Here is a 25,217-nt window from a genome sequence, read left to right as displayed (position 1 = left end):
TGCGACTTACATATCAAAACATATAATTTCATATGTTTGTTATTTTCATACTACTTTAGGCTTGCGTACCAGTATCTGCTACTCCTGTATCACTGAAGACTTAAAAAACGGTAATCGAGCAACAGAAAGAAAGCTTGAGAAGGACTGGTGAAATGTGGAAGTTACTCTTACTGCAATGAAGAAAACGAAAAAAGCTAACCGCGGGCTAAAAGCTAAATAGCCATAGCTAGAGGAAGAAGTTCGTAAATGGGTGTTTGAACAACGTGATGCCGGGAGAGGCTTGTCAATGGTGCCCCAGAGTGTCTGGGGCGACTTACTCCGAAGCATCTATAGTCTGGAAAATGCAGAACTGCAATCGCTCTTGGTACATTGGTAAATTATGCCAATTTATTCAGCACTTTCTCCTCAAATGGGCACTCAGAGTACTTACTCATCACGGAACAGAACGAATCACCCATTCATACTCACATACACCATTGGACACTGTCAGGGGAAAGGGGTTGTTCTTCTTACCCAAGAACACTGGTTTGGGCAATTCTGTTGGAGTCAGAGTAGAAAGGGAGATCCGATCCGAAGGCTTTACCAACTTAGTCGATCTCTGCTACTTTCATGAACATGCACTGTCAAGACAAGTTTAATAAATAAATAAAATGATAAACACACTGCTATTATTAGTAATATCATTCTCAAAGTTATTTAGCTTTATGCAAATCAATAATAGTATCTTTAAAGCATATTCTAAATATGTACTCTAAGTCTTTTATAGAATTCACAAACTACTCCTATTTAATTATGAAGCCATTCACAGACGTCGCACTGAGGAGAATCTTTCCAACCTTTGCTAATTGAAGGTTAAACTAGAGCCACTATTCAGAAACATACTCTTTTGGCATATCATCAAAAGGGCTTGTTAAAGAGCAGCACAGCAAATGAATGTGAGATTTGTTGCTATCACACGGAAGGGAAAAATTAAGAGCAATAATCTAAGGCTTTTTCTCCGTCTAAAGTGTACGCTTTTAATAAGACTCTAAATATCAGAACATCCCATTACCCATTATCTAAAACCTTATTATCAGCGCTATTGTAGAAATAGACAATGCCTGTCAGGGCGAATATTGCATAGGAAAATTGAATATTTAAATGAATCCATCACCTGTACCACCCCTCTTATCAGCTCCATTGTGGGAAAGACAATGCATTACATTAAAGCGAATATTACATTTCATCTCAAAATTACTGAGTTTTGGTTGTATAGAAAAAAGCTCTGAAAATATTTCTTCGGCCATGGAGCGCAAGTTGTCAAAGCGCGTTCCTCAATAAGTAAAAGGCATTGCTGTTGAATTTGTAATGCAATATATTTGGATTCAGACCTTCAGGAAGAAACCAATTTACCTTTTTCTGCGCGCTCAGACGCAAATGAATTAGTTCTCACAGCAGACGCCCCACGTCTTTGTTAGCAGTTAGGAGCTGGTCATGTATCCAATCCTTCTCCCTTCTCTGGTTTTCCACGCTACGTCCAGCCACATCCAGGGACTTACTTGTGTCACTCACCGCACATTCACTTGTGCACAAATGGTGGCTATAAGCGCAAGATTGCAATCTCCAGTCCTTTACCCAAAACACCCAGGGACAGTCAAAGAGACACATCGTGACAAGATGCCAAGGTGTAAATTAGAAACGCTTGCCCCAGCCTGGTCTCCATAGCATCGAAGAGGAGCGCCATAAATGCTTTGTGTTAATCTGGGGAGCTCTACACTCGCCGCTTTGTTTCAGAACCAATAAAACTGCTCGGCTACACATCATAAAGTCGTAACGGCACTGTCTCTAGCCTTTTCAAATGCTAATCCGGGCTAAGAATGTTAAAAGTTGGAGAAAGTTGGGACACTGTAAAAGGATATCAAATAAATACCAACTGAATGCAATCATCTTAGCAACTGTTCCAATATGAAGTCACACGTACAGAACTATGTTTTACTTATGTGGGACTGAACATTATTGGATAACAGTAGAGGCAATACTATGATAGGTAGGCATGTAACAAAAAATGTACCTAAAGATTTAACTTGGTGTGTTGTAAAATGTTTCTTACTGTAAAAATTGGCTTCCTGGAATTTATTGATTTTTCAAACCCTTTTTGTGTTGTTTCCAGCTCATTATTTTGTAAACTGCTTCAACTTCAGCTCGGTACAGTAGCTATAGACTATCCAAGTATTAGACCTAGACCAGTGGTTCTCTACCTGGGGTGTGGGACAGGCAGACGGTCCCCGAATCTGGTGAAAATTCCACACATATGGTTGGATAAGGAATGCAGGTTAAAAGAAGGTGTTTAAATGCAAGCCCTGTTTTTGTCTCCAATGACTTGGGGGAGTCACATGTATTATTTAATTATTTTCAGATTATTTTATATCGCACTAGTATATACAGTACGTCATACACTGTACACTACGGTTTGCCAACATAGCATTATCTTTGGTACATTATCACTTTGTCCATCTATTCAAGTTAGTGCTAGTGGAAGTAATAGCCTAGTCTCTATTAGAGTGCTCAGGTGTTCCTTAACTCGCGTAACTTACATGCTTTTACGTTGAAAGTATTTCATTTAGTCGGGCCGGCCAGGCACCAATAAACCACCAATGGCAAATAAATGAGTCAGATTGGTCAAGGACACGGTAAATGGGTTAATACAGGCCTAAAACACATCACTTCCACGCACCATTCCTGCAGGGGAGAAGTAGTGAGACTAACACAGGGAGCGCATTAGAAGAAAAGGAAGGCGAGCACATATATGAGAAACCTAAAGGCCATTCCATTCATCATGCCCATGACTCTCTAATGTCCTCATTCATTATCATTGCCTCTCATCGCGGCATGTGCCAGACTGGACAAGAGAGGCACTAGATATAAAGACGAGAATAAATATTTAAGTATTCTTATGCCTCTATTTATTGATAACATTATCATTATTGTTTTGTGAATGTTCAAAACCAGCAGAACTGTGAATGAGAGGAATGAAATGGGTCTGCAGTTGTTGTCGTGGGTCTGATTTGTTATGTCATTGAAAGTTTTGTTTTTCTTTTTATATCTGCAATGTATTATGTGGGTTTTTTACGGTTAGAAAATATATATATTAGTATGACACTGCTAAATAATAAAATAGAAATAATTAATGGAGGTCTGAAAACTTTCCGAATCCGACAGCAAAATAATGAATGAACCAAAGCGAATAACAAAATCAGATTTTAACCCCTCCCTCGGCCTTGTTCTTGCTCTTTCTTGGTTAAGTGATATTCATATGAACACGCTGCTTTATTGTACAATGAGCCAACCCTCTGCGGAGCAAAGTCGGTGGCGATGAGTTATTAAATATGGAGAGAGGGCGAGAACGAGAGAGCGTGGGAGGAGGGGAAGAAAGAAGAATGATTAACTGTGAAGGAAGTTTAAAAAAAATGAGCCCAATTCCCACATGTACCTGACTGGATCTGATTTAGAGACGGTTTCCCAAATCCTGTTCTCTATTTAAGTAGCGCTACAGTATGCTGCACGTGCACATGTCTATGAGTGTGTGACTTGAATACTTGGCTTTGTAGTGTGGTCAGCCTTCTCTTTGAGTTGCGCGTCGTCTTGGGGAAACTGTTGTGCCTGTTTCTCCTTCATGGTCAAGGTTCTCTTCAGAGGGGCCTGGGTGGTTTGTAGAGAGACCACATCCTGGTCCACATGCCTCACATGTTGTTCTTGGGCTTTCATCTATGGGAAACACACACAGGCAGAGCAGAAGTATTATCATATGAACAGTGGATTCAACCAACTGGAAGTCTGTACTCGTATAATACTATGGTGGACTTTATCGTCCCAGTTGGAAAGTGTGTGCTTTGCATTGGACCCCACCAGGAGACATCTGCAGTCGACAACCTTCTCCAAATTGCGAGACAGGATCTTATAGGACCACATTTTACTGACAAACTGAAGTAGAAAGTAAAACATAGGGACGCACCGATCCAATTCATACGAAAGAATATGATGTATCGGCTACAAATATCCGATACTGAACCGACACCAGTTTTGGCTCTCAACGCCTTAAAAACAAATGCTAAATTCTGCGGTTAGCAATAGCAAGCTAAGGCTAGCGGGAGCATGCTAATACTAATGAAAACTAACCAAGGCTGGGACAGAAACTATGATAGAAATACCTAAATTAGCCTTATACAATAACCACTGCTGAAGCCAAGTCAAGTGTTTGTATCTTAGTTTAAGAAACAACTGATCTGACATCCGTCCATCCATCCATCCATTTTCTTCGACTTGTCCGTTGCCAGGTCACACTGCACCAGCCCCCTATGGCTCCTCCTGCAGGTGGTGGGTCCACAGAAGGACGGCCTCACATTTTAAACCGGGCCTGTTGGTCTCTCATAAACGGCTTCTGTTTGCCATGGGAGACCCTACGAGGGGCACAAATCCCCGACAACAGGGCTCCCAGGATCATTTGGGTGCTCAAACACCTCCACCATGACATATTTGTAATTAATATTAATATAACCTAAAGCCTGTTATATACCCAAGTAGTGTAGAAAAGTCATCCTTGTTAAATGTTTATCCAAGAGTTTATCAATAGAAAAAAATTATAATTACCTGTAACATCACAATATAGACTTTACTGATCTTACAATGGAGAAGAGTTAATAATTTTTTTCACTCAGAGAAAGCCACTTTTAAGAGAGTCTCTTGGTATCGGTAGATATCGGACATCAGCAGATACTCAAACCCCAGTATCGGTATCGGTATTGGTAGCAAAAAAGCTGGATCGGTGCATCTCTAGTAAAAAAACATGAGTGAGCTGTGCTATCTGCATCCTGAGCTGTGGGAAACAGTACAAGCTTTCACTTTCAACTAACGGCATTGACATCGGCTTTGAAACTGTGGAGGGCAGTTTCAACTCCAGGTATGTGTTTGAACACGGTTAAAAGTTCAAGAAACTTGATCTTGCGACATGTCTACCTCGGAATTTCCTTTAATATCTGGGCATTGTTATTGTTCACTTGTGTTTGTTGTAGAGCACACATAATGAGTTTCATAATCACTCAGAATGGTGGGAGATTGCATGACTGTCTCGTGATTTTTATCGTTAATAACATTCATTGTAGCCTTATCTCATCTAACCTCAGTAAAACACAAAAAAAAGTAACTTGAAATGAGGCCCAGCCATGGACTGAATCTTGACTTGAATCCAACATTGTATTAGTTGTATTTTTCAAAAGCAAAAACATAAATAAATTAGCAGTCTCGTGATGATTGGAGTAGACATGGGCTGAACTCTTCACCCCGGTGCATGAGAGAGAGCGTGTGTGGCCTTTTGTTTGAAGCCTGCCCCAAATCAAAGCCTCTATTCATTAGTACTGCTCTAAATGAGTCCTGTGTTAGATTAGTAAGGAGGCTTCTCAGACGGCCAACACATACGGAGCGGTGCTGCAAACAGTAGCTATGGACAAAGTCGCAATAATGAAGATTGTATTAGGACTTGAATAATGTCCAGTTCAGGGGTAAACGCTTTTTCTCTTCGAATGGTTACCACAACAAGTAAAGGCCTCGCGTTTACTTCCTGGTTGAGTCATTCTTTGTGGAGTTTGGATTTCTCCCCTGAATGCAAAACATGCACAGAAGGCCAATTCCTCCAGGTACAGTAGGTAGTCCTGACCAAGATCCTGGCTCTAACTGCGATTTCGTACCTAAGCCTTTGCACAGTAGTAGTAGTGGAGCTGAATGTACTTCTGTCTTGGCATAGTCACAGCCACTGCCTCTGCTCTCCAGACACTCCACCAAAGTGCATATATCATCAAATGTATCGTAGCACAGAGCTTAAGGTTCTCTTTTATGGACTCAACTATAGCTAATGGCTGGAACAATTACAAGCTGTGAGGCAGCTCGTGTTGTGACACTGAATTTAATTATACTTTTATCTGAGTCTTCCACAGATCTCAGGCTTACTATTGGGAAATTAAATAAGTTTCACAACACCAGGAACATGTATTTTAATGCTTTGGAAGCTAGGCATCGGGAAGACAGGGAGACAGTTAAAATAATAAGCTACCGCACAGAAGTAAGCGAGGATATACAGTATGTGGATATTTTTTATCATTAAACTTTAGGATACTATATAACCTCAAACATAGATGGATAAATGGAGAAGGTACAAAGGAAGGTACAAATGAATGCATGAATCACTGTGTGAAATCTCCATTTACTATAGAAATATTAACAAATTTCTGAAAAAGTCCATTGGATTTTTAAATGTGATATATCCACTGTAAACTATAGTTTTATACGTCAATTTGTTATACACTCATTAGATTTATCTCATTATTTATTCAAATCTCTATTCCGCTCTAGTTCGCTGCCCAAGGTCTTTATATGCTAACTTTCCGAACTCTATAATATTGTTACATAATTACAAGATTTCTTTTTTTTTTTTTTTTTTTCCAAATCTTCCCCTATCAGAGATGATTAAAAGTTCCCATGTGGCCCGTGTGAAGATTTAATTCTCCAGTGGGGAAGTATAGGTCCTTAGCTGGAGGTCCGGAAGAAAGAATATCAGATTTGTGATTTTATTTCAAATGAGTGCTTAAGCCTTCGACTTTCATATTAGTCGAACCCCTATTGAGAGAAACCTCAATCTGATCAAGTCTCATTACTTTAGCAATCAAAGTTTCGCCCCCGGGGTCCGCTGCCCTCTCTCTCCTCCTCCCGCCATCTTTTCATGTCCTGTGTTTTCGCCGCTAAAGCACTAGAAGAAGAGAAAGAAAAGGGAGAGTGGCTTTGGCAAATCCTTCATTGGCCCTGGACTATCCTCCATCTAGGATTATGAATAGAAATAGAACAGTTGAGGACAAAGGAGGGAGGGCTGAGGTGGGGACGGGGATGGGTGTGAGTTCTGGAGTTATGGGCGCAGAAAGAGAAAGAGAGGAGAGAGAGGGTGGCTAATATAATTGAATTAAAAAGATGGAGCGGGGCCATTTCTAAGCAGGTGGGAGTGTGGAGTGAGAGAGAGCAGGCGCGATATTAACTTCTAATAAAAGACAGATTAGAAAGTGGCTAGGAGGACGGCTCTGTCTTTACCTGTGGGAGTGACAGCCCCCACATAACCTTTTCACTGCAATATGCACACTGATATTGGCCACCATATTCTGATCTCAACACATAGACCAGTCCACTTCCCCGCAATGTTGGCCGGCTGTGATCGACCACATACATGGTATTTTTATGCAAAGTGACATTTGAAGACGCACGCATAGGTCTGTGTGACAGCACTGCTCTATCAGTCATTCAACTCCTACAGCAGTGCACGACAAAAACCGCTTTATTGGCAGCATAAATAGCCACTTTTAATCTAGCGTTGATTTGTAGAAAGGTGTGGCCGCATGGTTAGCACACTCAAGGGCACTGTGTATTTGTCATTATTATGGAATCTATTGTCTCTTGTCAATTAAAATGGCCAGATCGTGCATAATCGACTGTGTCAGTACAAGCAGGACATGTAGCATTCAGTTCAGAGCGTCCTACTGACAGAGAGGATGACACTGTTTTTGAAGTAATGCCTACATAAGGAAAACACAGAAAGAAGATATAAAATTGGTCGGGAGCAATGTTATAACACGGTTAAAAGCCCAAAAAGAATATTGTGGATTCTTCTACTTCTTTATTTCTATATTAGCCCCTGAAACTGCGTACCCCACCAAAGCTGCTGGGCGTGACAGCTCACACATAGGTTTTAAAACATAATTTAAAAGAATCCTAGAAGTATTGTTGGTGATGGTATAGCAAGAGCAACAGTATGTGACATTTGAAGCCACACACATGCATAGCCTCAGAATATGACAGAAATGCATAATCAGCTCTACCCAACACGCAGCCGCCATCAGATAATGAAGACACAGCTCTTTGGGAAGCTGCTGCTATACAGACAATTAATTAACTAATTGGTCTAACGAGCTTGTTAATGCTGTGCTTTTTTTTCTTTTTCTTTTTTTGGCAGCCGGCGTGAATACATTAACAAGGCTAATTCAATTAAGCAGGTGCACCTCTCACAGGCAGCTCTCGGAGGAACGCGCACACACAAGCGCTACAGGTGTTGTGTACAATCGCGCTCCATTTGATTCTGATGTCTCTCTCTGCTAAACCTTGGCATTCGATCAAAAGTGTAATGATATGCAGATCAAGTACAGCGTGTTAGTGTGGCTGTATGTGTGTGATACTGTGTATCTCAATGGGCCGGTGTGCCTTTGAATTAGAAGTGCAGCTCAATACGCTCCTCTCAGCATTAGTAACCTGTATAATTGAAAGACTATAAAATAAGTGGGTGGAAAACTGATTGAAGCGCTATGATAGCATAGTTAAATTAGCTTACAGCATCCCAGGGGTCAGCCAATAAAATTAGCCAACGCCTCACATTGCAATGTAATTTTTAATTTGCTGGAAAGCATCTCAGTAATATGTACTTCTGTTTGTCAAGGTCCCCACTGCATGGAAAGGCTGTCTTCGACACTTTAGCTTGATGCAAAGGTTTGCTATTGCGCAATACCCTTCATTCATCTGCTTATTACTGTTAGAGACAGTGGCCAGCAGCTATGGGACTTATAGTTTTACATCAGATACTGAGATCCGGACACAACCTTGTCCATTTAATTGAAACAAGTGTCGAAGGTGTTTATAATCTTCACAGTTTATAAGTTTGATAACCTCTTTTACTAAATAGTGATGAGGTGGGTTTGGTTTGTTACACCAGCTGTAAGATTTGGCTGACTAAATCGCTGAGGTCAGGTTAGCTAAACTACCATACAGATAATAGCACAGATTAATTTCCTCTGTCTTCATTGTCCCACCCCTTCCCCCATTCACATGTCCAGCTCTCCTCCCCCAGCGCGTACTGCTGAATATTAAAACAGTTCCTTTTTTAATTTCCAGATAAGCGCACTTCATTTTTCTCCCCGTGTCATGCAGCTGTGACACAGAGGAGCTGCCTATATGTGCTCCATGTGAGTTATTGTAGTTGTTATCTTCCTCTCATTTATTGCCTGGGTGTCATACAGCAGAGTATCCATTGCTAAACCATTGCCTGTGTGTGCGGCTGGCCAGCCCAATAACAGTATTAGCAATGTAAACTTGAATAAATGCAAATCACATGAGAATTGTATTTAATGTTTTTCGATAATCATTAAATATGAACAAGCATGTAATTATTATAATCTTACTGCCATTTGTTTTCCAAATGTACAGAGAAGTGTCAGCGTGTAATGGCTTTACTGGAAATGTCTCCTCTCTATCTGTGTCCCTTGGAAGTCCTGTGTCACTAAATGACACTATATTTAGTTTAACCTATATAAGGCTTCTCCGCAGTCCTCATGGCCATTAAAAGTCCTGTGTTTACTCATATAAAAGGCATCAACAGCTGCTCTCACATTTCAGTTTTTCCAACCTGCATTGTTTGCTTCCCTCTCTCATATTACTCCACATCACCTGATTGCATAGCCTGGAACCTCGCCCAGGAAACTGGGGAAGTGGGAAGTGATTTGGAAAAATGAGGGCAATAAAAAACACAGGGATGAATGGAGAGATGTGATATAAGGTAATATGCTAACCCAATCAGCTGCTGCTGTTTGCCGACAGTATAATCAACATATCGGCCTAATGTCATTACAGCTATATGAGAAATAATATTGCGTGAAATGATATTGTGCAGCGTGCACGTGTCGTGCGCATGTGTGTGCACATGTGAAGGAGCCAGTGTTAATGTATATGTCACTATCATGTTCTAGACAAAGACACACCTGCAACACAAGGTGACACACATCAAATTACAGCCACAAATTACATATTGAAAAAGGATGTTTCTTTTTTTATAACGTGAGGCAAATTAGACAGAGGAGAACATGCCCAATCTTTATGGTGATGAATTGATTGATTTTTTGGATCCTATCGACTTCCAACATTGTTTTCAGCAATGCCATCCATTGCACAAAACACATTATGGATTATTACTTTCCAACAAAATAAAAAATATATAAATAGCCACAACCTACAAAAAGTAAAACAATGCAGCCAAGCACAGCTTTTGCATATTTACACACACAGCACAGCGGATGGCTTTGACAACAAAGGATATTAGTTAGTGTGTGGCTTCCATATCCTGAATGCATAGGCCACTGATGGCCTCTATTGATGGACACTGGCGTGAAGCCATCACTCAAGTTATGGAGCTTTAATTGGAGACAGCATAAAACGATAAACCAAGAAACATGCATGGCTGAACAGCCCAATGTAAACCATTAATCATAGCACAGGCAAAGACAAGTGGCCAGCGCACACAAACACACACCTTGTGTTGTGTGCATATTCGCACACACTCACGTGGAGCATGGCAGAGACAAGTGTCCCAGTCACATATTCTCATGATAGATGACCCATTTAACTTTGATTTCAGAGAGAAATGAGCTCAGCAGCGATACAGGGTTACCACACACACACAGCCCGTTCACATACCTGCACAAGCCCCGTTTATGGAGCACTGTACATTTAGTTTATATGTATATAACTGAAGCATTATCTTGTAGAGGCACATTCATGCCTCTGCTCCGCTGTCTGTGTCATATACACACTGACACTGACACACTCATTTACATGGGAGGTTATAATAGGGCCATGATTTGTGATGTGGGCAATCAGAAGTGAAGCACTTCATCAGTGATGTGTCACACGTTACACATCTTTATGGTCATAAACACAGCTCTACCTGAGCGTATACAGGTCAGCTAACTAACTGTGGTCAATCAGATGTACATAGACTCATATATACCTTCATAAATACTGTGCCTTCTTGGCCATAGTTCATCTTAAACATAGGCCATTAATAAATGAGGAAACATAAATGGATAATAATAATAATAAAAATAAAAATAATAATATTTAAAAACGTATGTTCATCAAAAGTTAAAGTGCTATGAAAAAAGTTTTCTGTCTTGGAGCCAGCAGGTTGTACATTTTACGAAGACAACACAGAAGCACAGACAAAGAAAAATATTGTTTTGTTTAAAAGTGAGGCTGCTGCCAAATACACAGGCACTTCTGCTCCAGCCTGAGTCCCGGGGGCAATTAGTTTTTGCAAAGTGATAATGTTGTAACCCAATTATTTCCTTATTTGGCCCAAGATTGCAAATGTTAAGCCTCACAGCCAGACAACGGCAGCACACAGTCACTGTCCGCTCACACAAGAGAAGGGTAGATATTTAGACAGATGGGCGGTGCAACAGAAGATAAAAACTTTTCAAATTCATACACATATATTGTTGGCAGACCCACACGTTCCATAGAGCGGCCCCAGCCCCTCAGCGCCTCTGTCCTCACATGCTTGGTTTCCTCGTCTAATTGCTGCCATTCGTCAGTGTGTGTGTGTGTGTGCGTGTGTGTGTGTGTGTGTGTGTGTGCGTGTGTGTGTGCCAGTGTGCGTACCAAGTGCTCCTGTACTTTGTGTTTTGGGCTCCTTTCGTGATTCTGTCATTGCAAATTTACAAACAACTGCAGTGAAAAGAGAGAGAGTTATGGATAATCAGACGGACAGGTAAAAATGGAGGGAGGGAGTGGAGGAGCTGTCACAGTGCCATGGGGCATACTAAAGCTGTCAGTGTCGGAGCCTGCTGCTGGCTTGTACTCAGGCTTGCCAGCTGAAATTAGTCTCACATAATGTGCCTGAAAACAACAAACACTGACTTTAGACAAACAATGGGATGTTTAAACGCCATGAAACACCAGGAAGTCCGTGGAAAGACAGGGGGTATGTGGAGAGAAAGTTTGTTTGCTTATTTCAAGCCTCAACTTGTAATGCATATTATATATATATGAAAATGTGTAGAAAACAGTCATAAAAAAGCTGCAATTTCATACACATAAGTGATCGCAAAAACACAAAATACTAGATGTTCAAGAGGGAGTGGGAAGAAGTTAAACTGTAGCTCTGTTCATTCTCTAATCTGCATAATATATGATTGCTGACCTTCAAATATTTTATACAAATCATTGCACGGAATGACACGATAAGAACAGCTTGTACTCACATTCAGAGTAAGCTGTATGAGACGTGGCACATGAAGAGTAATAGTTACTTACACTATGTGACAATTAGATACAGTGTCTTCCTTGGCACTGTACATTTTGTTTTTCCAATTGATGAATGGGTGAATGCTGCTTGAGTTGTATTCCACAGCCATTTTAAAGTCCGACGCGCCATCCACACATACTTTCTCTAGAGGTCCTTACAGCTAGTTTACCACATTTCCTCAAATTGTGGCCACATTCTCTCATTTTATAAAGAGTTTTTGAAAGTCTTCGGAGTAAAATAAGTGCGGTTTGTTATAAATGTTGTGGACGAGAACACAGTTTTGTTTTGGCCGGTCTTATGTGGGTTTTGCCAAAACAAAAGTCTGGAGACAAAACAGAACAAACAAACCTAATTAAACCTTTCTTTTTGATTGGTTTACATGTTTATGAAAATTGACTAGGTAAAAAGTATAATTTTTCAAACTAGTAGGTGATGTGGAGTAATATGGATAGAAAATCAGACTATAGGAGGCCACCAGTCTCCTCTATAAAAGGAAAACACCGCTTATAGTGCTGTACTGCTTTTATATTTTATTAGTTAAAAATGATTGTTTTTTTCTGTGTAGGGCACGATGTCACATGACCTGATGTAATGTTACCTATAGCTATAGTTTACAGTGGAGGCGCAGGTCATACGGTGCGAGCATTAGCAGTGTTTGTGTGGCTAATATTTGTTTATTTGCTGGATTATTCAAAGCAAACAAACTTCTCGAACCATAGCGTTTTGGCGAAGACCAGCCTCGAGTGGTTTCCCCTGATTTCAATGTCATTATTTTAGTCAACACAAAGTGAAGAGGAGAGTGTGGGGGGGGGGGCACACACTGTCCAAAAAAGAAAAAAAAAGAAAAAAGGTTGATTTAATTGATTAGAAGTTAACTCGAGCTATCTCCAAAGCATCATATAAACAAATGAGGATGATTACAGCAGATTGAGCGCAGACATAAATTTGAAAATGCCACTGAAATTATGTTTGTATGATTGTGAGCTTGATGAGAATCGTTACAACCCCCCCCCCTTTTTAATATGTGTGCTGTGTGTGTGTGTGTCCAACATGATAATTTGTCAGTTTATGTTGTGGAGGGGGGCTAAACAGATAAGCAATCCACGGCTCAATCCTTCATCCTGCTCTGATTATAAATCAGCTGGAGCTCTCAGAAGCAATCAGCAAGAGCAATCTGCAGCCACCGCCGACACCTTATCAATCAGAGGGGACCATCGCTGTGGCACACGCGCAAACAACAGGCCCACTGACATATTCATAGGACCCCGCACCCATAGAAACACACACACGCACGCACACAATGCCACCTGCTATTGTAATTTAACTTCCACAGCCTTAAGCCCTTTTTATAACTTCCTCCTTTCTTTTTTTTTTGTTCTCGAAACGGGATCCCAAAGTCGCTTCCGAAGAGTTTTTCATCCAGGGAACTGCCTCACGGCCACGGCACGGCGCGAGACACATCACTCCTAATTACACTCTGATATTAATAACAGAGAAAAATATTAATCTTGGAGGTAAACACTAAGCCGCTTAAAGGAAAATTGCAAATAAATCAGATTATGCTATAGAAATATCCTCCGAATGGGCCGAGGGGGTAATGAGAAACCTGGGTCCTCCTACCGCTTGGCTCGCCCCCCCTCCCTTCTCCCATCGCTAACTCCCCTCTTTCGCTCTCTCTCTAATTTCCCACTCCTCGTTCTCCTGCGGGATAGAAAAAGGTGAGACTGCGTGTGTGTCGTGTTCGTGGACCGCATCTGCGCAATGACAAAAGCCCTGTTTCTTCACAACCAGCACCTCTCCCTCTTTTTCCTTTTTCTTTCTTTCTTTTTTTTTTTATTTGGGGCATTGCTATATTCATTTTTCACCTCCAATTTTATTTTTTCATCAGTCGGGGGGGACGCCGCCGAGCAGATTCAATTAGGGTCCTGTGATTGGGCTGCTGGCATTCAACGGGGTCACGCAAAGGTTAAAGAATTCAGTGGCACAAACATGATTATGGCTCCGTAGCATTTGATCACAAGTAGTGTTTGTCAGTGCATTGCCAAAACCCTCTTTTTCTTCAGCCAGGACCACCGGAGTGGACTGAGCGACGCACTGGACCGTCAAACTACAATGAATGGGAATTGCAGGTTGAATTGCTAAAAAAAAAAAGTGTTTGTTCTATTGCAAGATTGATGATGAAATGAATGGTTGCAATTTCCAGCAACAGGAGATCTCAGTATGCATAACACCCTGTATCTATAAACATGTTCTGAGATGCATGTGCTTCTTGTATTAGTTTAGCATTCTGTCACTGGCTGAGTTTAAAATGTACAATGTGAAAGCAAATCTAATCTCAGTGACAGGGTCCTAAAATAGCCTTTGTAAATAATCGGTCATCTCTAGTTCACACAAAAACACCTACTATAGATAGGCTTGCATGGCCATTACTGCAGTTACCACAGTTTGCGTCGTAAGTTGTGCAATAAATCTATTCAGTAGTATTCACACATTGGTATTTTACACAAATCATCATGTGTTTCAAATCACATGTTTGTAAATTTGTGATTTTAGTCTGTGCAATAAACAAAATGTAGGTTCAAATTTAGATTTCACTCCTTTTTACAGGCCTATTCCCCTCCACTATCTAAGTGGAGGGAAATATCTGGATGAATGAGAGCCTTCACAAACATATCCACTATCTAAGTGACGGGGACCTAGCCCAGCAGCAGCTTGAAACCTCAATAATGCTTTTCATCAGAGTTGAAAGATTTTGGGAAAACTTAAAGGCACACTGTGTAACATTTGGACAACAGTACACTGTGCCCACCAATACAAAACATCCTCCTACGACCAGCTAGACTCAAACTATGCTATTTGGTGTGGGTAATCAAAGAATGGATCTGGATGAGAACTTAACCTTTTTCAATCCTAAATTTGGCTGACTTTAGTCGACATCTCCATGGAGACGAGCTAGAGACGAACCCACTCCCGGAAAAGTTTGTGTCGTGTCTTAGTAGAGCTGAGCCGCTCACAGTAAAGGCTCATGTTTGTTTGTACATTTATGAGGTATTTTTCAATGATGAAAATATCTGTCATAAAATAAATGCTTGTATTTCAATTTTGTTTATCGGGTGAAATTTTACATGGTGTGGTTTTAAGTGTCATTTTTGTTATCAGTATTGTAATTGTGATTGGATTTGTATTTTTGTTTACGTATCTAGATTCGGTTCACAGCTACAGATACATCAACATTTGAGAGAAAAACTGAAATATGAACTGCCAAGCCAATGTAAGAATACGAGGTTAGCAAGTTTTAGACATACGGCTGGAGACCCATAGCAACAGGATTTTGTTATTTACAGAAGACATGTCATTAATTACTCTGCAAACCTTCAAACCTACATTTCATTTATATTTATCTCGCAGCCCAACTTTGCACAAGGAATAATACTCCAATGTTTAAAGCCATACAAGTATCTATATATATTTCGATTGCATCCATGTATGTTACAAATAATAATGTAACACATCTACAGGAATAATAACAATTCTGCTTTGAGATGAAAGAAAAACACACGACCGAGTATGATATGAAATGCAAGACTAGTTCAATAATTTAAAAAGCTACGTCTGCTTTTTTTTTAACAATGCAGATTTGGTTCTTTCTACTCTCTTATAGTCCGTGTCTATTTCTCCGACACAAAGAGAGCACGTGTTTGGAGAGTAGGAGTAATAAAGCCCACCCTTGCAGTGAAATTAAAGCTAGTAAATGACAGTGCATGCTGAGTACACACTAAATCATTTTTATACCCCGATGAAACAGCAAACATAATACCAACCCTGTATGTGTATCCAATATCACCTGGAGACTATGAAAAGGGAGGGAAAAAAACAACTAATCAAATATCATATTGGATGTGTGAGATGCATGTCAGTACAAGAGATTAATACTAAATATAGGAAATATAGTACAATAACACTGCAGCATCTTTTTATATTCAAAATGACCAGACAGAGGGCGCATTATGAGATATTGGATTGATAAACAGGCCGGGATGCTGTTGTTCACTGAATATAATAGAACAATAACATTGCTCCTGGGTTAGCAAAGATTGCATTATGATTTTAATGTGTTTTACAGACACAGGCCCTTCACCGAGAGGAAATTATGTCGATAAATAAGCAGCCACACATTTTAAAACAAAGGGAATCAGAGTCAATGAAAAACATGTGGAATGGAGAGTGATGTTTTCTTATTATGGGATATTGTCCATAAACACGTATCCACAATCTGATGCGAGCGCAGCCACGACACGGACAACTTCATATACTGTACACTGAATCATTTGAATAAGACTTGTTCCATTTTGATCTTAATGACACACTTTGTCAAACATAACTCCTCAAGGAAGTGATTTGGTTTCAATCTGAAAACTTTACTGCTGACCATTCTTATAAGTTTGTCATCTTTGCTACACAATATGAATACTGTATGTCTGCTTACCCAAAACCCTTTCCCCATTTTGGAGGTTGAATGCTTAAAAACATCTTGAACCAGAATCCACCTGTGAGCCGATTCACGTTGGCAGGGCACGTCAATCAGTGCATTTGGGGAAAACCCGTCAATCATTTCCTTCGCTCAATCAGTAGAAGCCAGAGCCGTCAGGAGCTTTCCCTCTGCCACTATCTGCCACTTCAGGTGAACAGCACCAGCGCGCCACAACCAGTCAATACAACTGTTTGGCACTCCGCTCCCTCGCTGTGGCCTAATTTCTTGAGCAGCTCAAAAATATTTCCTTCCTCTCCAATTCTGATGGACCCCACACAGGCGGAGTAATCCCAATTCTACACCCATGAAGTGTATTTACATGCCCCGCGCTGTGGCGAGCAAACAAGCTTATTTAAAAGTTCACATGCTAATGTGTGACATTTAATCCAAACTTTACACGGAAAAGGACATGCAACAATAGATTTTAATTCCTTTCTTGTCCGTGAATCTCAACATCTTGCCTCCATATTTATGAGCTAAAAAGGCAGGACACCTTAGAGGGGCGAGAGGCAGAACAAGGGAGCACAATGTTTCAATATTGGGATGGTTAGTGATATTTACGCTGCTCAAGTTTTGTTGATACACACAAATTGAGGCTTGATGTTTTTATTCCTCTTCTATGGCCCATCTTTTATAGGTCATGGCAAACTGAAACCTTTCAAACTGTTTCGATGTAGAGCTTGGGGCACGTTAAAATCACTCCTGCACCCCTAACAAATGAAAACACTTTTGAAATCTTTGTTTTACTTACGCTGTTAAATAAATTTCCCTATGTTGTAATTAAATATATGTTCAGTCTCAGTGATATACGTGGATTGTTGCTATATGTTCTATTTATTTATTTTTATTTATGTATCTGTTTATTTGGTTTGGACAGTGCATGGACACACGCGTCACATGCATGTAAACACACCACGCCAGATTGTCCCCCCATACACACTCTTAAACACACTCTCACTCATCCTGGCCTATTGTACATGTTTTCAGTGGTAGGGGAAACCGGAGTACCCGGAGGAAACCTATGCAGACACGTGGAGAACATGCAAACTCTACAGAAAGGCTCGGGGATTGAACCCAGAACCTTCCAGTTGTGAAGGATGAGCGCAAACCGCTACACCACTGTGTCACACAAGTTTAGCCTAAGTTTAGCCCAAGTAGCATCCCTTGTTAATTCATTACTTTTCTTCATACTTCATGTTATTCAGTTCTGCTGTATTGTCTGATTTAGTTGGTGCCCAGAGACAGAAAGTAGGAAAGACGGTATTCTGTTTGATTGTATGACCTTCGTGCATTAAAATCAGCTAAAACAACCGCAATCTGTTGAATTTTAAGTTGTAAGAACAAATGAATCAATAAAACAGATATAAACCAAGCAAATGTTTTTGTTGTACCTGTGTGAGAAGTGGCTCTTCCCTCGGCTGAAACTCTGACAGCTCTGTGCTCTGTCGCTCCATCTGCTTCCTGCACACCTCCAACTGTATTGAGACAATATCAAGGGAAAAGGAGTTCAATACCACAGAAATAATCATAAACAAAACATTTATAAGCCACCTAAAGCGTATTGAAAGCAGGCACACAGACGGGATCGACCAGGACAGGCCAGGGTTGAGCACACCCCATCTGATCTGTGGCCCGTTCATTCATTAGACCCATGCTCTCCCCTATTGATTTCAGCTTAAGTAATGAGAAAGCTTATCCAAAAATCTTTAGCATTTGGGCTCCAACTTAAGGGAATCGATGAGGCCATTTCCCATTTTGAACAGCACATACGCATGGGGTTTTATGTACGGTGAACGGGACAAATCCCGATGCTGATAAATCAATAGGCCTTTTTGTCGATGGACAGGCATGCTTGCCCACACACATGCATGGACACACATGGTTGATAAATGGTATTTTTGAGGCAATTAAAGTGAGCTGTAAACATATGAAGGCCAATCAATTGGTCAGTGAGGTCTATTATCACGACTTTAACACTGATTTAGAAGGGCCTTAAGGAGGCGCTGCTTTAACTGTGGGACAGTCATTTATGTAGATCAGCAGTTAGTGACCTGCTCTGTCCACTGAGTGTCTTCATTGCAACAATGCGCTTTGGCATTTGTTTTTGTTTGTGTTCAAGTGTGGGATTTGCAATATTTTTATGAAATTACCAAACACAAAAACTTAATAATAAACAGTCAAGCTAGATAATATTGTTTGTACATAACATATAAGAAAATGTTGGGAGAAAAAGCTGTAAACTGGACATTTTATGTTGCTGAAACAGAACAAGCTTGTTAGGAGAAAAACGAATACATCAGCACTGCCCTCCCTCCACCTCCCACTGCTTCCACATTGCTAAAGGTGAGACACATGTGTTAGCAGAGCTAACCTACAGACAACATTTCCCTGAGGTAATTGGTTCCACATTAATATTCATTTGATTTTGTATTTGCAGGCTATGTCAAGCTGCTGTGCTTTGATGCTGTGTGCCTAAATCCCTGTGTCCAGCAGGCAGTTTAACCATATAAGCACTGCTACAGAGACGCACACGTATTCATGTACATGTCGCTGGTTTTTGAATACCTCAGTACAGCCAGATGAAACCCTGCTAAAAGCCCTCCTCTCTCTGAGTGTGCCACTAGTGTGCCACTTTTGTCTTTGAATTCTCTTATTTGGACTTGTACAAAGTGACCTGCTTTTCAGGTTGGCTGCTCGGGCGCGTGTGCATGTGTGTTGCTGAGGCATGACATTTCAATTGTGTGTCCAATCAAATGGGCAGAGAGGCAGCTGGGGAGTGATGAGGGGCGCGGGGGTGTCTGAGGGCTGCTGACCAACCGTTGCCATGGTGAACCACTTCTGTAAAAACCACCAAGGTCACAACTGCTGACCTGCCGAGGTACAGGACTTCTGAACAGCACACAGGGATATGAGAGCGCTGCTATTTCTGCACTTGCTCTATATCACAGCTGTTTGTCAAATTTTATTTTAGGGTTGCAAAAATATGAAATTATTGCAATATTCAATAATGTCTTCAACACTGCGATAACATAATATTAATTATTTCTAAACAAGTAACAAGTGAATTTCTCCTTTGTGAGATCAATAAAGGTTTATCTTATCTTATCTTATCTTAAACCATTTCGACACAGTACGTTCTATTAAGTTTAAAATAAAATCAGAAGCAATTTGTTTCACCAAAATGTACCAAACAAAGCGACTAAACTGTATTGTAATTGTTTGTAAATCTCATACATTTCTTGCTGTGTGAATATTACACCTAATTTTGCCATATTTTATTTTGTTTTGTATTATTTGTGCATTGCTACTATGTTTCCTTAAATATCTCTTTGACTAATGTTTGTTCTACGAATTAAAATTGTGGTCATTTTTGTTTTTTATTGGCCCCCATTTCTTTTCGTTTACGTTATCTTAACCAATTGCACTATTAGGGGACCTGTGGTGTTGCTGAATCCATTATGTATAGGCTGCTGGCTGTTGAAAGTCATTACCATTCGGTTTGCCAACACCCAGCCATTGTGCTACTATGGGGTTAGGGGAGATGGTATGATAAAATATTGAGGGTGAGCAAGGCGGCTGCAGATGCTGGCTGTCATGTGTGAGCGAATGAATGTTATGACAAGCGTGTTTAAACATTCATGTGGGGAGGAAAGTTTAGGAGGGCTTTTCATTAACACCAATATGTCTTCGTCTCTCTGGCGCAGACACTGCTGGTGGAAGCATGACAACAACACGGAGGAGAGGAATTAAAATCTCCAGAGACCAGGCACAGTCAGGCTGAGGTATGGCATGTGTGAATGAGCCGCGCAAATGGACACATGTCACACTGGTCAAACGCACTACAGTAACTTTCTTCAACCAGCACTTTGGCACTGCTCATACAGAAAGATGAAAACATGCAATGGAACAATGTATATATTTAGGCATATACAACATAGCAGCCGTCACATAAGAGTAAAATGATTCCCCTTGGACAAAACATCTAACCAGGTCTGCACTTTGTAATGCCTCTACAGATGAAAACTACAGGAAACAAAGGCTGAGCACAGTGTGTTTGTTAGAAGGAGACTGGCCAATTAGTTTACATAACCTTGACAAAACTAAATAGAGACGTTAATGGGGAGGGGGGGATAGCAGAGCGCTGGTAAAGAACAAATCACAATCTACACAGTTGTGAGTGTGGAAGTGCGTCTGTGATGAAAAGCACATGGCCAGAACATTAGAGCGAGACAGAGAGAGGAGGACACATGCTATTACAGGGGCTGCTACACATTTAAGCTTGCTTAAACTCCATCAAATGGAGTGCAAAATCAATAGCCGTAGTATGCTGATGATCTCATGAAGTCAAATTGAGGCTAAGAAGCAAAAGAGCATCAGGAATTCTTATCATAAGTGACTTTGACTTGCAAAGTGTGTTTGCATAACATGAGCTTTACTTAATGTTATAAATGGCTTTAAATACTGCAAGGTGCATTAAAAATATGCCGACTCATCTCTTTTACTTACACCTTGATGCAACCATTTTGAATTAATCTAGTTTTCACTGGTCAAGCAATTCCATTTTGATATTCAAATTTGGTGTGTCCATGTATAAGAGTGCAAGTGCACGCTTTTTTCAGACTGATCCAATCAGTCTTAAATGAGTTAATAAGCCAAGGACACAAAGGAGATGACTCAGCTGAGGGGAGCCAGAGCTAATATTAGCATCTCACCCCATTCAAGACCTACGCTGCACACATTAGCATCCAGCGCAGCCCCAGGATGTTAAACCTGCAGTTTAGGCCTCAGCACTGAATCCTATTAGCACATTAGCTACGTATGTGTGATACTCAGAGCTGGTGTTGGCAGAGTTTGGTTAAATGGCTTCATTAAGGTCTTTTACAGAACAAATGTGACATATGGGAAGAACTGGATACATGGGTCATGTGTCGCACCAGACCAATTAGACCAAGAGACTTAGCTCACTGTCTGCTGCCTCCAGACTTTTACTTTTTCAATGACATTCTTAAAGTTTACTGTCCTTTTTCTATATATGCAACGATGAGTCGCAATAGACTACAGAAAATTGAATCAACTACTGTAGACAAGTGGTTCCCAACATTTATTCCTTGTAGCCCTCAAGGTTGGGAACCTCTTTGTAAAAAATTCAAATAGTAGAAACTTATGCAACTACGTAATAGAATTGCTGGGACCAAACTACAAGAGTTCACTCAATGCCCTCTTATGAAACCATAATGATATTCGTGTGGGCCCCCTTAGCTCACTATGAACAGCAAAGAAAACTGCTGGCCAGTTTAAAGATGATCTACATTCACCGCTCATTCTTCCATTTGTATTTTTCTTTGGTGTTTGCTCTGGTTTTCTCTCCCTCACTCCCTCACCGGGTCTCAGTGTCACTCGGCCTCCCCTCCCGCCTCTCCCTCTCCAAACACTGTCTCTTCCACATGGCCCGGATAATGAGTGCCGGAGCTAAACGAGAGGAAACACGGCTCACTATTAGGAGGCAGCGCTGACTGAAGGTTTTAAATAAACGCGCAGAACTTGAGGCCAAATTCTATTTCCAAGGACATAAACTAATGGAACAGGCAGACATTCTCAGAACAAATACAACCTCTGTTTAAACTACCGTAATACTTGTAAAAATATACATGTGCCCGTGTCGATTTAACCACGAGACAGGCGGCAGGAGGGCTCCGCAGCTTGTGAATGTATAGATCCCGTTGCAAGAGTCGAGAAGCGCTGTTGACACGGTTTCAATACCACTTGTTTTCAACAGTGTGGAAAGCCTATTACAGTGTATTCAATAACAACAATAAGGACAAGGAAAACACAAATGCTCGTCTGTGTCAATAAAAACTAATTAGGCAAATGTGTTTTCTTAAGTGTGTGTGATACGCTCTCAGGCAGAAATCTACAGCTGAACACACTGCTGCGCCTCTCTATGAGGTTAATTGGGTTATCTAGGCTGATTAGCATAACTAATTAGCCTCCTTGTTAAGGGATAAGTATTATTTATTCAATTAGCGCTCTGTGTGCATAGACAAAGCGGTGCTTGTTTGGAGCCCTTTCATCATTGGCACGGGTTCAAAATGAAAATGAGGCGCTGCTAAGTGTGCAAGTGAGACCCGAGTGTGCGTTTCATCATTCATCCAGGCAACATGAAAACTCTCTTAACATCAGGTGCAAGATAAAAACCTACTCTCAACCCCCTCACATCACCCCGTACGCTCGCTCGCCGCTTAAATCACTCATCATTATTAGCAAGCTGTTTTTTAGCATAATTAGCATTGTTAACCAGATGAGCTAAGTCGAGTCCCGCTGTGCCAATCAGAGTGGTTGACACATGTCATCTCATTGAGCTCCGAGAGCGGCCTGGTCCCCATCAGGTGGCTCTCAAGCACATTTGCATGTTTGCACTGATGGCTGACAGATAACACGGAGATGGCAGCACACTTTGAGCAGGTGCAAAAATGTCCAGTAGTGATCTCCTAACAGGCAGTTTGACACAGCCATTCAAGGTTTTTTTTTTGGTTTTTTTAACCATTTTATAAAACAACAGCTCATTGCTTATGCCCCTCATCTGTTCCTTTCATGTTTGTAAATGCAGACGCTGCCTTTTGTTTGCAGCGCCTAACATGTAGTAAACACAAAAAAGGCAAATCAACACCACTCCTCTCATCCTTAGCTCACAAGTGCGAACTCACAAACACACTCCAGCACTCACAAATAACCAGGGAAGCAGAATAAAAGAGAGAGAAAGGGAGAGGGAGTGCTACATTTACTGAAATTAAACATTTTCTCATCAGCCCGAGGGTGCAGCAGGCCCACTAATGTATTATTCATCCCCACTTCACAAAGGAACATTAATCAATTATGAAGATATGAGGATCTTAAAGTATAGAGCAGAGACGAAGAGCGGCCTGTTCGTATTAATATGCGGCCGCAATCGTGCGCCCCCATCCCCCGCCCCCTGCTCCTCAAATCAATATTTTGCAGATTAATTTGGAGCGGTTGTGGCGAGATGGCAGGATGGAGAGAGGAGAGGAGGTGGAGGAGAGGGCGAGTGTCTGAGGTCTGAATTAAGGTGAAGTGTTTTGTTGTTTTTGTTTTTAACAAGTCTGGCAGAACAGGAACAAGATTTAGTTCTGTCCTGGTTTTGGACAAACATATGTAGACAAAACTGTAGCCTGCGGAATAGGGGGTAAAAAAAAAAAAAGAAAGTCAGTTGGTAAGACAGAGATCAATGTGAAAAAACACAACAACAGAAAAACAAGCTGGAGAATAAACGGCTCATTGCTCAAATAAGCCACCAGACTGGATAATGTGAGATTAAGCCTGGTCTGATACTGCATTGACCCTGAAATATTTGTGAATGAAGTTACTACCAACCTCTGTGCTCAAAGTAGTTGTCTTTTTAACCTGAGTGTGAGCCTCCCTCTCCTCTTGAAATGCCCTCCTTCACTCTTACTCATGTTCCTCGCTGCCTTGTCTATCTCAAACTGCTTCAGTCTGTTGCTTCCCTTTGCCTCATCTCGACGCTTCCTCCGTTCTTCCTCTCCCCTCTTCACTTCCGCTAGCAGCACCTCCACTCTCTCATCTAGCATTGCAAGCTAAATCCAATAAGAGACATCCCCGTTCGAATCATAAACAATATTTACATCCGCGATACCGAATGTGTGAATGCCGGTGCTACCTCAGGCACGGTGGCGTCTGCCCACCTGAGCGCTCTTATCTGCCTCCTCTTGTTGCCGTGCCTCCATGTTGGCGCGGAGTTTAGTGATGCATGGGTCTTTTCCCTGCGATCTCCTTCATGTCGTCTTTCTGGAGTTGCTGTAGACAAGGAAGCTTAGACTGCAGGTGCGCCGGGCTCCCCAACGACAATGCTGCTCCCTGGACCAAATAGAAAATATTATGCCGACAGCAAAAACACACTACAATATACCAGGTGTAGGCTGGAAAAAACATATTATTGAGGGTGATATGTGAGAGAAGGATGATAGAAATATAAACTGCTAATTACTTGCACTGCAGAACATGCTTATAGAGGTCAAAACTATAGGGTTATTTTACTATAGACTCCAAGGAAACAGGAAATATTGATGTTTACAACCCAAAAATAATCACAGCCTTTATGAATGCCTTATATCAACAATTAAAATGGAAAGGAAATACGCAAAGGTAGTACGAAATAACAACATTTGGCCAAAAAGTGCACTGTTTATGAGAAGGGAAAACTTACCAAATGATTATTATTATAGGGCAACTTGACAGCGAGCACATTTCTCAGAGTATCGGCAAATTGCTTAAACAGAGACACATGCTGAATGAAGAAACGTATCAACCCCTCTCAAAAATATGATTTACAGAACAAGCTTTACTTAGTGCGCGCATGTTCCTGCGAGACTCTGTAATCAGACGAACCACTAATTAGCGTCAGCGCAAAAGAGTCAATCCAAAAAGCGCGTAAACAAACAGAGCGCAGCCAACTCGTAAACAAGCAACAAGTCTGGGTTCACCGCAGTACATGTGTGTCTGTGCGCTTCAAGT

General features: G+C 41.0%; 1 protein-coding gene across 1 annotated transcript in view; it reads right to left on the bottom strand.

The window, feature by feature from the left end:
- The window catches only part of LOC306977910 (uncharacterized protein), a 77,478-nt gene extending 52,958 nt beyond the window's left edge, over window positions 1-24,520 (bottom strand). Inside the window, exons 1-4 of the mRNA XM_079576349.1 lie at window positions 24,389-24,520; window positions 18,062-18,145; window positions 3,576-3,744; window positions 2,714-2,718 (exon numbers count right to left, since the gene is read on the bottom strand). Coding sequence (XP_079432475.1) covers window positions 2,714-2,718; window positions 3,576-3,744; window positions 18,062-18,145; window positions 24,389-24,430 — 300 coding nt within the window. The 5' untranslated portion in view covers window positions 24,431-24,520. The remainder of the gene's footprint in view (window positions 1-2,713; window positions 2,719-3,575; window positions 3,745-18,061; window positions 18,146-24,388) is intronic.
- Window positions 24,521-25,217: the final 697 nt, after the last annotated feature.

The sequence above is a fragment of the Gobius niger genome (assembly GCF_951799975.1).
Source record: "Gobius niger genome assembly, chromosome: 18".
Taxonomy (NCBI): domain Eukaryota; kingdom Metazoa; phylum Chordata; class Actinopteri; order Gobiiformes; family Gobiidae; genus Gobius; species Gobius niger.
Note: the sequence above shows the minus strand (reverse complement) of the source record. Positions and strands in the feature narration are given on the sequence as shown.